The sequence below is a fragment of the Pleuronectes platessa genome, chromosome 23 (assembly GCF_947347685.1).
Source record: "Pleuronectes platessa chromosome 23, fPlePla1.1, whole genome shotgun sequence".
Lineage (NCBI taxonomy): Eukaryota > Metazoa > Chordata > Actinopteri > Pleuronectiformes > Pleuronectidae > Pleuronectes > Pleuronectes platessa.
Genome location: NC_070648.1, coordinates 10,981,371 through 10,997,620, shown reverse-complemented (window position 1 = coordinate 10,997,620; position 16,250 = coordinate 10,981,371). Strand labels below are relative to the sequence as shown.

At 43.1% G+C, this 16,250-nt stretch overlaps 1 protein-coding gene across 7 annotated transcripts in view; it reads left to right on the top strand.

The window, feature by feature from the left end:
- Positions 1-16,250, top strand: part of nlgn2a (neuroligin 2a) — a 100,111-nt gene that overhangs the window by 21,113 nt on the left and 62,748 nt on the right. The window contains exon 2 of one of the 7 annotated variants that reach the window (XM_053415638.1): positions 5,752-5,805. The exons of 5 other annotated variants lie outside the window; for them this stretch is intronic. In XM_053415638.1, the coding sequence (XP_053271613.1) occupies positions 5,752-5,805 (54 nt within the window). Of the gene's footprint in view, positions 1-5,751; positions 5,806-16,179; positions 16,213-16,250 lie in introns of all 7 variants that reach the window. One more of the 7 variants, XM_053415639.1, reaches the window with a different exon arrangement.

Sequence of the window (16,250 nt, the reverse complement as noted above, 5' to 3'; positions counted from 1 at the left end):
ATCTAACACTTTTCCCCATTCGGGATTGACTTGTTAAGTCCAATTGTTGGAAACACAAACTATCCAAGTCTTTGTCCACTTCTCTCCTCCTGCTCTCTGCTCACTCCCCCCCCCACACCTCCCTTTGTATTCTCAGCCTGTGGAACAGAATAAGCAGGTTTACTATTTTTCCCCATTTATCAATCAGACCAGAAACGATGGAGATATTCAGTTAACTCCTGTCACATCCTACCTTGCATACTGTTACTCTTGTGTAAAATAATGAAACGACCATATCTCTGTTTGTAATTGGTCCACCAGCAACAAAAACACACCAGCAGAGTTTAAAGTCAGCACCTTGAGACCAGCGCTCCATGTGGCTCCGTGTGTACGCTGTAACGTCTCGACTCAGCTATGTGATTTGATCATGCAGGCGCGATCGGCCAATCCGTGCCCTGTGCCTCCTGTTTGCTTGGTTTGAATCTTCACATTGCTGCCTCGGATCCATCGTCTCATGAAGACATTTGAATCGTGCGTCATGTTATCGAAAGAGAGACTTCATGACACAACAGATCAGCAGAGAACTGCTTGTGACTGAGTGACTAATGACGACGATAGAAATCCATTTAGAATATGTCTGCGGGGCGAATGTTTAACATCACCTGAAAGGCCCCGTGTTCCACGTCATTCAGCTGAAAATGGTCTACACAGTTGTTTGCAGTGGAGTCACAGCTTACTCATCCTAGCTACTCATCTGTGACCTGCCCACACACACAGACAAACACACACACACACATGCAGGGTATAGTGACTGAGGGAGCAGCAGTGTGTGATAATGAAGCAGCTTGGTATGTCTGCCTGATTGTCTGTGCATCTAACTACATGTATCACACACTCTCTTTGTCCTTTCTCTCGCTCTCTCTCTCTTACACAGAGACACACACGTGCACTTGCACACACTCACCAGAACATCCACTCACAAAGAGAGAATGTGTGTGTGGGCTCTTAGAGAGTGGCAAAGAATCATATCTCGCTCATCCTAGTTACTCATATACAACACACACACACACACACACACACACACACACACACACACACACACACACACACACCTTACTGAGTTAATCACTGCATTTCTGATGTGCTATTTTAGCTCCAGGACAATGACAATGTCTCTCTCCTCTCCTCTCTTCTCTTCTCTCTTCTCTTCTCTTCTCTTCTCTCATCTCCTCTCTCTCTCTCTTCTCTTCTCTTCTCTCTCACGTCTATCATCGGCGGTCGTCGCTCACTCGAAAGCTGTCAAACACAGTTCCATTTCCTAGTTGATCATTCCAGACTGGCACACACTGCATAAATGAGCTACTCAACACCTACTTACCCTTGTGGCTGAGCACAATCATTACACAAAAAACACACACTCCCTCATATCCACAGGCACAGAGAAGTAAAGCTCTTTCTTTATGCATCTGCGTCAAATCCCACCGTGGAACAGATCTGTGTTGTTATAAACTCAAATGTTCAAGGAGACTCATGAATTTCAGCCATGCTGCATCATACATCTGAGCAGAAGTTTTGTCCTTTTACATTGCATCGCCACAAAAAGAGACATTCTTTTTTTTGAATGGATGCTGTTCATATCTCCAGTGGAGCTTGACCCACTTGCAGAGTCAAGATTGCACTGAAGCCGTTCTGGAGTCCCCTGGTGGCACGACAACTTATCAAGGCGTCTCAGAGTGGTTCTGCCATTCTTTGGCCATTCATAAATAAATACTGAATGAGAAACGCACACACAGAAGTAGACAACAGGACAGAAATCAGGGAAAAAAATCTAACTGTCCTGATTCATCTTTCTGTTGTCTCATTATTTCATTCTTTATCCTTCATCTTGTGTGTGGACATATTTGCATCTCCACACCACACGCATACCACTGTATCTTGTTTGTCTGTTTTGCATGCATGTGTACTGTATGACGTGTGTGTGTGTGTGTCTGTGTGTGTGTGTGTGTGGACGTCGGGAGAAGCCAAGCGAAGCCTTGCATAACTAGCTTCAAAGCGACAGACACTGCGGAACGCTAGGAGCGAACCAGTTTTGCATAATGGGAAAAAAAACATTGTGCTTATCGGACAGAGTGTAAACAACTGGGGGTTAAATTCTAATACTCACCGGGATTATGATTATAACATCGGTCATCCAACTGTCTTTTTATTTAGTCCTAAAAACTATTATCTGTGTTCGATTGCCTTTTTTGGCACTGGTCTGAAGTCATCAATCATCACTCCATCTTTTCTCTCTGCGCTGAGTTTGTTCTAATTGTATTTGACTCTTAATTTGCCTCTTAATTTTGGGATGTAAAGCACCTACACGTGTGCGTCCGTGGAGGGTGTGGAGGGGGTTGATGGGACCTGGGGGGTATGGTTCTCAACTCCCGTTGCCTCTGCTCCTTTGTCTGGAAGAAAAGAGGCTTAAAAATGTCTGGAAAAGCAGTTGTTTTTTTTCACTCAGCTTGATTTACCCTCCGGGCAAAAAGAGATGTCAATCAAGATGAGGTTTTTCTTTTTCATTCTTCCCCAGCATGTTGCCAGCCAAGTAATGGTTTGCTTGATTTTCAGCTTTCCCCATTTTGCCTACCCCCCAAAAAAATACCCTTGTTTCTTTCATAGGCGAGTTCCCATTTAAACCTGTACTTGATTGACTTTGTTCGTTTATTGATTTGAAATGTACTAATCATCAACATGTTTGTAGTTGTTTTGTGCTTTGTTTAGCTAATATTAGGTCATGAGCTGTAGAAATGATGCCGTTTAAATTGTTTACACTCAAACCCATGAGAAGACATGAACACTGCATCATCTGCATAGAAAAAGTACGTCCTTCCTCATGACTTTCAACTTATCTTTGAGTCTTCCTCAGCAAACAGACGTCTTCATCACTGAGTATGTGTATTTGTGAGGTAAGGTTTTTTTTCTTCCTTTCACTCGGGTTGCAAACCTCTCTTCAAGGTCAGGAGTGAACATTCATTCTCGATGATTAGTCTGATTTTTCTGTGGTTAATTCTTAAAAGTACCACAGACCTCAGCTCTCAGGCTCAGGCTGCAGCTGCAAGTGTCCGTAACCACTGCTTTCAGGTTTTAAATACCAAAGAAAATATTTTAAAATGTCAGTTTTCATGTTCTTGTCTTCAAATATCAGAGAGATCCTCAGCTTTCATCTCCTAAATACCGTGAAAAATATCATGAATTTCAGCTTTCGGAATGTAAAAAAGATGCAACTTTTAGATTTTAAATAAATCCATCTGCCTCAGCTGAACTTTGTGTTGGGGGCTTTTTTCTCAAACCTCAGCATGCTTATATGTTGAGCTAACATGATAAACCTTACACAAAATACCAGCATGGCAAAAAAAACATAGCAACATGGCCAATTATGTTTTCTGAGTCGTGGCCACAGTTCCAATGCTGCATCCTTCTCAGTTTTCACACTTATCTACTTTTCAATCATCAGACCTTTGCTTTTTGTGTGTGTTACCCTCTTTGAACACATTCTGGATTTGGAAAACCTTGCCATGCATACGTGTGAATAAATACACAGTGATTAATTATTACTATTAGTATTAATTAAGACACCTCTTGATACACCAAGGGACCAAGCTTTTCCAAGAGCTTTCAGTGTGGGTTGAGTTCTTCATGCAGTTTATGAACGCCTTAAAGGAGATGTGTTTATTTTAAGGTTCATAAATGTAATTTGTGTTTTTACTTGAAAAGGTTTTCATGCTCTGATGTTAAGAAAACAGAACTCCTTCCTCAAGCTGTCAGTTTCTGCACCTCCTCTTTTCAGCCTCGGTCTGAAACACTGGGTTCTGGCTCTTATCTCTTTTAAGGAGGCCCCCCTCCTGATAAAGCCCGGTCTGCTCTGATTGGCCAGCTGACCCACTCTGTTGTGATTGGTCGGCCTAGTCCCTGCCTGTGTTTGGCTTCGTTAGGGGCCGTGCCAGACTAGCCGATATGCGTGACTTGTGCAAATGTTGGGTATCGTGATGCTATGACACATTCCGATACTCTGGAAGTATCAACCCGAAACCTGATGAATTCTTCAGGAGTCAGGTCTTCGGGCTTTCTTTACTTTGCACACCTTTTACATACACAAAAAAACTCCATAATATGTCTCCTTTAAGTTCTATCCTTTTTATTTTTGTGTATTTTGATTGATAATGCACTCTTATTTTGAAATCTCTTTGCCGGAGGTTCTTCAGAGGTTACCTTGTCATCTTCCCGTCTCCTTTGTCTGGTAATTATTTGATAAGTGACCAAACATTCAGCCACCTTGCAATAGGCTGTTCACATTCTGAACAAAAGAAAATCAGACTTCTATTAGCTGCCATCTGTTTAGTCAGATTCTAGTCTTGTTGTGTAAGCTATCCAGCTTCTTTGCCAAAAACCTCAAGCGGATTTATCAGATGAAAGCGACAGCGATGAAAGGTGGAGTACGTTTGTAGCAGTGCTGACTTTCTGAAAGCTGAGGTGAAGAGCACTCTATATTCACATTCTCCTCTTGAAACGCGAGGTGAACAGCACACACCGATACATTTTCTCTTTTCGCACAACCAAAATAGTCAACTTGTCTCTCTTCTCGCTGAAATGTATTCACAAATGAAGGTTGCAAGCTGGAGAGTGGCAGGTGTGTGAGGGCGATGAAACGGGACCCGGGGTCAAAGCAGACTCTTTAAACGCAACACTTCTTGATTAAGAAGGAGGATACGGACGAGAACAAATACAAAAACACGGATGAATGGAAGAAAATCCGAGGTTATCTTCACCTCTCTCTCTCTCTCTCTCTCTCTCTCTCTCTCTCTCTCTCTCTCTCTCTCCTTCTCCTTCTTTCTCTCAGCCAAAAACAGCCAGTGGGCAGATGGGGATCAAATTACATTCACCTCTTACCTGCGCTCCTCTGCACAATTAGTGCCACGCTGTTGTGCTATGTTATTATTTACCCGCCTGGGGAATAGGTCTCTGGTTTAACCACTAAATAATAACACACACACACACACAGAAATGCGCACACACACACTTCACAACACAAAAGCACCTGTGCCCTATTTTATCTGAAACATGTTTAACATGCCTTTTACCCCAACAGGGGTCAGTATCTTTTTGCTTACCACTGGTAATCAATTTGAAAAGGACTAATTGACCTGTACGATTTCACTGCCAACCAAATTTTGGGGTTTGCGCATCAGGACCCGAACCTCCCGTTCTTCCTATAGGTGTCCTCTTCCTTGCCTGTTCTTCTTCTTTTTTTTTTAAATGTGTCTTGTTCCCGCTCACACGGAGGGAGGAAAGTGCTGGGTCCTGTTCTTCAAACCGAAGAGGGCTCACTACGCCCCACGTCTCCTCCCAAACCCGAAATCTAGACAACAAAACAGGGGTTAACGGAGAGAAAGAGAGAGAGAAAGAGAGGGACTGTAAAACATGGCAGCCGTCTTCTCCTGCAGGGGGGAAAGGAGGAAATCCCATCCCAAATAAAACCCCAGCTTTCTTTGATCTTGTGTCTTTTCTTGTGATAAATCTGTGTCTGTGATGCCTCTTGTTTTTGTACTCTTTTTAAAGGAAAAAAGAAAGGATAAGAAAACCGCAATAAGCCAACATGAACTCTTGCTGATTTGTCCTTTTTGCTCTTGCTTCTTTTCTTTTTTTGGTATTCTTTTTTTTTCTCGTTTTTGCCAGTAATCTTTTTTGAATTTTGTCTTTTCTCTTTTTCCCCCCTTTTTTTCTTAACCCTAGGTCCGCTCACAAAAAAACACGATGAATCTACAATGAACAAGCCTCGAGACGAAGGTATTTTTGTTGCATGTTTTTCCTTTTTTCTTGTTTTGAAGTCTTTTTGGGGGATGTGTGCACATACAGTGGAGTGGAAAACACACACACACACGCACACACACACAAAAAGTCAAACAGGTGGGACTTTGGATATGAGATGCATACCGATGTGTTGCTGTAAGTGTATGTGCTGACCATTGCAATTAAAAAAAAGCCGCCTTTCCTATGCGAAGCCTTATGTAACCTCGGAGGATCACAGCACCTGGCTGATGGAACCCAGGTACCCTTCATTAAAAAAAGCCATCTACAGGCTGCCGTGTGCATTTTCCAGAGGCCCTTATCTCACTCTCGAATAACAGAGAGCCTCGGACATCATCATCATCACCACGGTGCCCTTGAAAACATATTGGCCCACGTACAGCATTGTCCCCCGAAAGCAAAATTGTTGTCGGGATTTTCGAGCGACAAAGCGCCCATTGAGAGCCGCTCGCTCAATGAATGGCGCATTGTTACGGTGCCTCAATACCCGGCTCGAGGAGGAAATTGGTATCGAGTGAGGACCCACACAAATGTTAAGGTGGCCCCGCTCCGAGTCAGCCACGGTCACATCGAGTAATGCGAAAGAAAATAAGAGACACACTTTACAGATGGGGGGGGGGGGGGGGGGTCTGTTAATTTATCTCCCACCTGCAGCACCATACACCTCAGAGGTGATTTAATCTGCACTTTCATCCCCCAAACCCCCCCCCCCCCCCTTGTCCTTGTTCTTTTGGACCTGTTTCCTGGAGGGAAAAAAGATGACTGATGGTATTTTGATGCATATTTCTCTCTATGCTATTTTAAGGGTTGTGCTGGTGAATCTTCTCTTTTTGTCTCCATTCGTCGTCTTCTTCTTCTTCTTCTTCTTCTTCTTCTTCTTCTTCTCTCGCTCCGTGATGCTCTTTGATTTGGGGGTAGTTTTTTTGAAGTTGGTGAGGCGGAGGAAGTTTGACACAAGAGGATTTTCTTGGTGATCAAACGCCATGGCACAGACACGCTCTTTTTTTCTTTGGAGCCGCCGCAGTCAGCAAGTAGCCCCCCCCCTGCACTCAAACCACATCTTAAATATATCTTCCATCCGTCATCATGACGTATAATTAGCCCAATTAGATTGTGAATCAGATTCTGTTACAAAATCGGATCTGAATTCATCTCTGGCACAGGGAGGGCTGGGGGGAACTGGTGTAACACTAAACACTGTTAAACTACACCAACAGTTTTGATGCTAAAAACAATTGTTACGCATTGAGATATTATGCTATTACATGGGAATCAAAATTCAAAGAAGACGATATGCATAAAACTGTATAAGAATGCAAATTATTGAAGAAATCTGTTTTTTTTGCATAAGGTGAGAGATATAATAAATTCCATTTGTATTTAAAGAATACAAATGAAATCAGTTCCATTACAGCCACATTACCTGCAAGGCTTGTCAGGGTTAGCAGCCAAGACTTCAGAGCACCGCAGTATAGGACGGAAAAAACATTCTCAGTTATCAGGCTATGACATGACAAATTCTCTCTGTGAAAACCTTCTCCATCCTCATGGCAATTTGGAAAGAACAAAAAAGATTTTGTGACATTGAAGCTCATTATGATGCCAGTCATGTTTCCAATATACGACGTGGTCCCCTAAAACTTTCCGGGCAGAAACTATGAGACCTTTCAGCGAGGTCAGAAACATCTTGTGTCGAGTAACGTTTTAAAATGAGCAATATTTGCACATTCAGAATGGACAGTTTTCATTGAAAGAAAAGAAGTGGCAATAACAATGTTTATTCAACCTTTTTTTTGTCGGTAAAACAAACAAACAAGAGACTTCAATAGAATTACATACGTTATAAAACATTACTGGGGAAGATTGTTTAAATAGGTTAAGTTTAAAAGATCAGAATCAGCCTTACAAACTGGCCGTGAACCCCTAATCCGTTTATAAAATTCCCAAATTTACAGAAGCTGTTTTGAAATCCATTGTGCCCACACTGGTGACTAGTGTAGTGTGGTAAACACATATGTGGAAGGAAATATACAAGTGAGTTTAAACTTCCTGTAGGAAGTAAACACAATACTACTTGTGTCTTTTAAAATGGATATTAATTTTTCCATTATCATTTATCATTAGACCAGAAATTGTGAAAAAGAAAAAAGTGGAACTGAGAGAATTGCCACAGTGTGTAGCCAGAATAGCACTAAGTCATAAAATTGCTTGATTTTTTTCATGAAGATCAATGAATTATTGTTTGACAAATCAACACAAATGTTGAAAAAAGGCCCCTTGTTAAATATATATAAAAGAACAAAATTCAATTGCTGTTTACCTGGGTTATGCCCCACCCCTTATAAGTTAATCCTGCTAACAAACTGACTAAATAGCCCAAAACAACGTAAACAACAATAATTTAAACAAAATAAGCTGTATACCTGCAGAACTAGCTTTTTTCCCAAAGTTTGTTCAGTTATCATGTGACCTAAGTATGGAACAGGAGGGATACAAAAATTCTTTGTCCTCTCCAAAATAAAAGGGGTTCTTCCTTTGATCATGTCACACCTCTCTACAAATCTCATGGAAATCAGTATAGTAGTGGATGTGCAAATACAGTAACGCAACACAACGTGCAGTACTTTGCATTATGTCCTTTCGGTTCCATCTTGCCGGTTGGAAACCATTCATACCCACACTCAGGGCTGTAGGCTACATACCCTCTGATTCCCAGCTGCTGCTCCGCCCGACCTGTGCGTTGCTCCACCATAAGGAGAAGCACTGTTGCCTGTCAGCGACCTGCAGTGTTTGAATTGCTGCACAAATAAAGGTTCCGGCGTGAGATTGCAGACACAGTTATAATTCCGTTACCTCGGCTTTAACCCTCCTCAGTTGGCTCCTTGAGTATTGTTTTCCCCAACCAAGAAAATAACACACTCAACACGCCGGACAGAGAAGCGAATAACCACCAGGCCAGCATTTTATCTGATAACAGCCACGGCGAGCACAATCGGTTCAGCCATTTTGTCCTCATTCTTTCAGCCGTGTATCAACAGCCTTTTCAAATTGCCATGTTTTTAAGCTGTGTAATCTAGGCCACGCAGAAACACATTCATAAGCTGTTCTCTTCAAGTAAAAACACAACGACCATGTAACGTACTCCCGAGAAGCACAACAAGCAACTAAGGCGGCGTCCTCCACCCAGCGAGATGCCTTGACTCAGCAGCAGCAGTGGCTCACTCTCCGCCTCTGCATCAGGTGTGATACAGAGAGCGTGAAGGGTGGTGCTGCTGTGCTGTTCAGCGTCCATGTTTGAGAAGATTGATGGTGCACACAGCGCAGCGCGTGTGCATGGAGAGGGGAGGGGATTAAAGACCAGCCCGAGACTGAGCTAAATTAAGAAGGAGACGATGAGTGTGTGTCCCCCTTTGTCGTTCGGTGTGTGTACTCTGATCAGAGACAAACCTGGGACTTATTTCTGCCAGGACACACACACAAACACACGTGACACATGTCTCCAAGACTTTAGAGGACGTTACAATGACTTACACTGCTTTCCTGGAGACTAACTTTACCCTAACCGGAATAACTACTTGCCTAACCCTTACCCTCACCTATAATGTTTGCCCAAACCTACCCTTGGCCTAATGTTCGACCTTAACCTTGACCTTGACCTTGACCTAACCTTAAAAAAGGTCTTTACCATAAAGTTTGATGATTTACATTATGGAGACTTGCTTTTTGTCCCCATCAGGGATTGACTTTGTAAATAGAAATAGGTCCCCACAACACGAGTAATACCTGGATCACTCACACACACACACACAGACACACACACAGCTTAATATAAACAGGGCCGCATAATACAACCCTGTATAAAAACAATACACCATCAAACATATGAATAATAAGTAATAAGTAATCATTATTTTGTAGACATTTTATTCATTGACTCCAGCCAAATTAGTACACGGCTTAAAATTACAATATCGTATAAGAAACTACACTCTCTGCTGTGTCATTATGTAAACAGGACAATTGAAGAGAGGGTTAGTATTTTCAGAAGCGAGCATTGAGCACTAGTTTATTAAGATTTTGGCGATTTTCAATCTGAGGCCGTCAATTAGGACTCCTGATGATATCACGTCCAGCTCCTTTGGTCTTTGAAACCTAAACATTCAAACAACAGGGATCCAGACAGAATGAGGAAAAGAAACGACTGCAACTTCTACTTTTAATACTGTAGAGATTATTACTCCTATGTCCCACAGCGGATAGAAATATTTATCGACCTTTCGAGGCAGAGTGTCGCCCACTGGTCAAACATTTAGCATGTGGATTACGTGACATATAGAATGAGGCTCTGGCTTCTTCCGGTAATGCAGTTAATTTAATTCATGACTAGCGGTGATAAGAATATGAACCATCCAGCTGTGTGTTTAATTACAGTGTAATATTTGGCATCATTAATCAATTAAAGCACGGAGAGGTTTTATAGTGGTGCTGTTTCATCCCCAGACTACATGAATTATAGAATCCCTCTTTTACACACTTTTATTTTACACTGCGTAAAGCTTTCTGCTAACATGGACACAGATAGTTAGGTATAAAATAGATCAAGTGGAGCCGATGATTGGATGAAATGTAAAGACATTAATGGAACATTGAACATTTGCTAGTTTATCACCGCAAGCACCTCCTCACGCGGTAATTAGACAGAAATATTTTATGTTTTACGACAAATTGATTGTAATTTCTTACGATGGAGGAAATCACATTCGTTAAACAGTAATTTACATTTGATTCTCATCAAATAACATTTGTTTAAGTGTTATTGGGAATCTATGAGACTGCATTGTCTGCTAAGGTGCACTTAGATAAAGTGATTTGTTTATTCAGAACGCTGCTCGCTCTGAGCAAGGCTGCGGTTAAAGGAAAACTCTAATATTCAGAGATCAGGTGGATTTAGTCGCACAATAACTGCGTTTAAAAAAAATAAGTGCATTCCGATATCTCAATTTCTACCAAAAGGATCTCTACCATGGCTCTGGTTCAGGAAGTAAATTCCTCATTTATTTTACGTTATAATAAGAGTTATAAGGTTGTAACAAGGCCAACTAGCTACAAGATGAATCGGGACCATAAAACATTTGATTGAGCCATCGCAACTTCTTTAGTGCTAATTGCCCGGTGTTTAGCCAACAGTGGAAGAGGGACATGAGCAAGAAATTTCCACAATGGTGGATTCTTTAGAGAGACTCTTTCAAAAGGTACGTTATCACAACCTCCTCCTGTTGTCGTCAGGAAAACGTCGTCAGAAAAACACTCTTGACTCTGCGCTGCCCTCTAGCGAATGTGTTGCTCAACAACAAGGACACGTGTATGTGGACGATAACAACGTTTCAAACTGACGCATGAATTTTCTTACGTAACGGCAGAATATGGGAGCCTCAAGTGGAGGAGTCATTCTACATTTTCATCTGCCTAATGATATGAGGTAATATGATATGATATGATTAGAGCCTGACGGATATGGATGTTCGGAGGCCGACATAGAAGATACAGAGAAGTTGATAAGACCAAGATTGCCATACTACAGCCAACAGGCAAACTGTGCTGGTTTATAGTTAAAACCATTAGTGAGCTGGATTCGCAATACTTTGCGTACAAATACCGGTCCTTTTAATTCTCGTGTCAGTGAGGAGATCAGGCAGAAATGTTAGCTGACAGAGCAGCTCCCTCTGCAGGATGAGCTTTGAATTGACTTATTTTATGACTAGATGAAGTCTCCACTGCTATTAGTGGTACTACTTTAAAGGACTCATCGTATGCCCCTTTTACCACAAGTTGATATGGTTCCTTCGGGTCTTAATGAAATGTCTGTAACATACTTTTGTCAAAATACCACAAGGATCATTTAAAACAGCACCTTTTTACCCTGTCTAAAATAGCCCTCCTCAGATTGACCTGTTTTTAGGTCAATCTGAGGATGTGATTATTGTAAACAGCATATGCTTTTGTTCTTGAACACAGCATGCCGGGCCTGTGATCAACCCTGTCCATGCACAAGATGCTTGTAAAAGTTTATCTGCAAAATTTACTGTCCCAGCTGACCACTGTCTGCTCATAGCCGAACAATGGCTCCTCATCAACAGGCTTTTGATTAACGGCCTGTAATTCTGGCTCTGCAGAAAGTGCCTCTCCACGGGCTGGACGAGCGAGCACGGTTTACAGAATCGGCATTTAACGAATGCCTGGTAACTGAACATGTTGCACAGTAAAGCAGGAAATTACTTTTCACACAGAAGAAGCAGTTTATTTTTGGCTGGCGGTGATTATTTTTAGCTGCTGCTAATTTCTCAGGGTTATTGAGAACCGGGCCTCCGCAGAGACAGAGGAGCAAGAGGGCAGGGAGAAATAGGACCAAGAGACACGGAGGGATGTCAGTAAGAGTTATAGCGGCATCAGAGTAAGTCGCTTCCTAATTCGTTGTGCATGTTGATGGCGAGCGAGACGGAAGACAGGGAGAGAGAGACGAAGGAGCTTCATCACAGGGACACTTCAGCGGGGAACAACAGAGGACATTCACAGTGCTCCCTCCTGTACGGTGGGGAGGAGAGTTTGTCGTTGTTTGTTTGAGTCACATAGAGGCTTTTCTCTCCTCTCTGTTTTCGTCTGCATCAATGCTTTTAGCCGCGCCGATTCCACTGCGATTACAACTCGGCTAACAGACGCTTGTGGCCCATGGGCAACGCAGCATCCCGTCACATCGGCCTCTCTGTACCGTGCTGTCGGAGAGAGGCCCGTTCACCCGTTGCAGCGCTCGCCCCACAAACCCCTCGTTTTTGGAAAACGGCGCCATTCCTTTTTCTTATGATTTGGAGCATCCTGTGTGAGGCCTTGTCGGCGTTGCACCCTGGAGAAAGAGTTATATTGAATGTCCTGAGCCAAACCCATTCTAAAAGCCAAATCTCTAACTTGCGATATCCACAAAAGACGAGGGAACCGTGAGCAATCCGTTATGGAAAATGTGCAGGCCAGCCTCCATTTAAAAAAAAATAAATTGTCTCGCACAACTTTTTGCTTCCTTATGTGCTGAATACAAATAACTTTATAAGAGGATTTTGACTAGAATGAGGCGGCACAGTGACAAGATTGAGAGGTACATTGAAAAATGATGAAAGGAGAATGGAAAGAAAGAAAAACGGCACGGAGCAGAACTGAGCCGCTCACGAAAGAAAATGACAAAACAGGACAGGCCGGTGGAGAACACCACACACGCTAGGGTTACACAGGAAAATAAAACACGCTACAAGAAAGCCCGGCGCAGGACAACAGAATCTTCTCCAGCGAAGGATCAACAGAACCGTCAAACCGACTTCATTTTTACATTACATCAGAGACTCGCATCTCTTGTCTCCCTCTATCTCCCCGTCTCTCGGCGGACCTGTCAGTTATTTGCCGCTGAGGCTCCCTGCCTCCCATTACCTCCACGCTCGGCCCACGTCGTGTCAAGGTTGTGTCAATACCGTGTTGAATACACCTACTCCGCTGCGCGCCGACAGATAATATTTCATTGAGCGTGAAACCTTTTTGACAAGACAAAGAAAAAGCAGAGCGGAGGGAAAGGAATGGGGGATGAAAAGGATCGGGAGGTAACGCGAGATAGAGTGGGACTGCGAGTGAGGAAGAAAGAGAAGGGGGGGGGGGGGGGGGAGAGAGAGCTGCTTGGCGCCGTGTCGCCTGTCAGCTCACTCTGAGCTTGGGAAAAAGGGCTCAACACAGTTTTTTTATTTGTTTTGCACTTGGCTGGGTTTATTGCCCATGTGTAATGGCTATAAGGGACGGAGGGGGAAGCAGCAGAGACGGCAGGCTCAGCTCCTCGCTCACTCCTGGACCTCAGTGAATACCCCGGTGTCGGCTTTGAGCTGGCCAAGAGCTATTGTGGGTCTGTTTAATCCAAATCAATAAACTTTAAAGTGCTCACTGAAACAAATGAAGTTTGGAATGGTCGAATTGCATTTGCAGAGGAGGCCTCCCAGCAGGGCACTCGTAAGGCCAGTAATACTGAAGGAGTGTGGTGGAATTACTCTCTAGATTAACGATTGGGTGGTGCACGGTTTAAAAATGGAAACGCACATTAAAGCACACTGCAAAGGATAGGAGCCAGGGAGCATTTAGACATACAATCTCACTGAAGTGGGAACTGTGCGTAGCTCTGCCTGCTTTACTGCTACTGCAAGAAAAGATGCTGCACTACCAAGGCGGAAGGAAGATGGTATTTCATGACCACCTCATTAGCAACGGGAGAGGTTTCTCTACCATATAAAGCCGTTTTCAGACACGAGTGCAAGAGACTGTCGGCACAACGGGGTCCAGACTTTCTCCGGACTTTGCTCCACATGAACAGTGCTCCAGGAGATTCTCTGGTCATACGCATGCCATTCCGGCAGAATGGGATGTGAGGAGTTCCTCGTCTTTTTGTTTACAGCACATCAACACCGGTGTCGGCCCTTATCACCGAAAGATCTCCTGACTTCGTCTTCGGCGTCTTCTGTGTGATTGGCACCTTTTTTTCATCCTGACATATTTCTGATCTGTTTTTTCTTTTGTTATCTACGGAGACACGTCTGACTTCTTGAGTGATTTCTGAATAATCCGACTCTTTTTTTCAATCTACGCTGCCATGTGGGAACTCGAGGTCATGAAGAGTTCCTTATGACTCAAGAGACCGGCAAGACATTATTGTTATTCTCCAAAAAAAAACACCTTCAGTGCTCTAATTCTGTCTATTCTAAAAGAACGGATGACATCCAACTTCAACAGTAACATTAAAACAGATATTTGCAAATCTATCTCCTCGAAATAAATTCATGCGCAGTAATATAATCCCGACGGCAAATATGCACAGAGTGAAATAAACTGCCGCTGGCATGTTTTTAATCAACATCTTGAGGAAAGACTTTTAAGGAGAGTATCTGCAGTGTCATCAGACAACATCCGCTCATGTCAAACACGGAAGTGGTGTGGCCTATTTTTATGATGTTTCTAAATATTTAAACGAGTGAAAATACTCTTGGCAGCTCCATTTATTTCCTAGTTTGTGGAAATCGGAGCAAAGCGAGTGGGACTGCAAGTGGAAGAATTCCATCAGTCTGTTTCCAGAATGCTTGTAAACACCACAGTGTTGACGTGAACCAGCGACGGTTCCGGTTCAGTTGCGTAGTTACAGGGAAAATGTGGGTGTGGTGACTCAAAGTTGGAAAAACCAATCAGAGCAAAGGGTCTGACAGCTCTGGAGAAAAAAAAAAGGCAAATTTGCTTCTCTGCTGTCAGATTATCTGTCAGGACAGACGAGATGAGTGAGCTGCTGATAAGCCATATATCCTCCCCGGGGATGACGTGGAGCACAAGCAGGAAGATCTCCATGCATGTAACGATGTCTGATTATAGATGAGCGGCTGAACACACACACTCTCCCATCAGTGCACACAACCCGCGGTGGAACGTAGCCAGGCTCCCGGCAATGGAGATTCCAGAGATCGCAGCTCAAACGGCATACCTGCTGAGGACACACACACTGCAGGAGAGATGACTCATCCCTCCGACTGTGCACACACATGCAGTTCTGCGAGAATACGTCGAGGCAAAGTTGCTGCAAGTTATAAAAGTTCCTCTCTCTTTGACCAGACACAGCTCTGCTTAGCTTGTGCCTCTGCTCGCCGTGTTTGTGCTAGTTGTTATCACCTGGATTGTATTGTAACTGTCACAGGGAGGCAATTAAGGAGGCATTGTTATGTGTGAGAGGGAGAGCAGTGGGTAGTGGCAGGGCTGACAGCGTTACTTAATGGGAACGCTGGTGTCTGAATGGAGATGACAGCGGTGACTCTCTACGCCCAAGTTATTGTTTTTTTCTGCTCTTCCTGCAGAAGCTCACACTCGCACAAATCGAAAAAAGAAGATATAACTTCCACGAGGTCATATTCTGCAAAACACACAAACAACGCCTGCGTTTATGTAACTTGAACATGATTACATTATAAAGTTCAAAACAATAAAGTAACATGAAGTCTATACAAAACCTTTGGAACTATTAATCAAGAGGATAAGTTACAACCTTGTACAAAACAGAATATATCGTGTACTTATATTCATTTGTTCATCAGTGGGCTTGCGTGTGCCGCTATAAACTGGAATTGCTCCAACAATAGCTGTATCGTTATAAAATGCTGAACTTTACTGCTGTTAGCAAAGACCACAGTTTAGCCAGGATTGTAATTGATAGTCCATGTTGCGTTCTTTACTGGTAGTTGAGCCTCATGCTGGTTTTCTTCCGGAAGGTAGTCATGTGATAGGAAACAGACCAATCAGAAAAGGCTACGTCATGACCAAAGAGGGGTTAGGGTTAGCAAGCAATCAGCAAGAAGTTGTTAGTATCTACA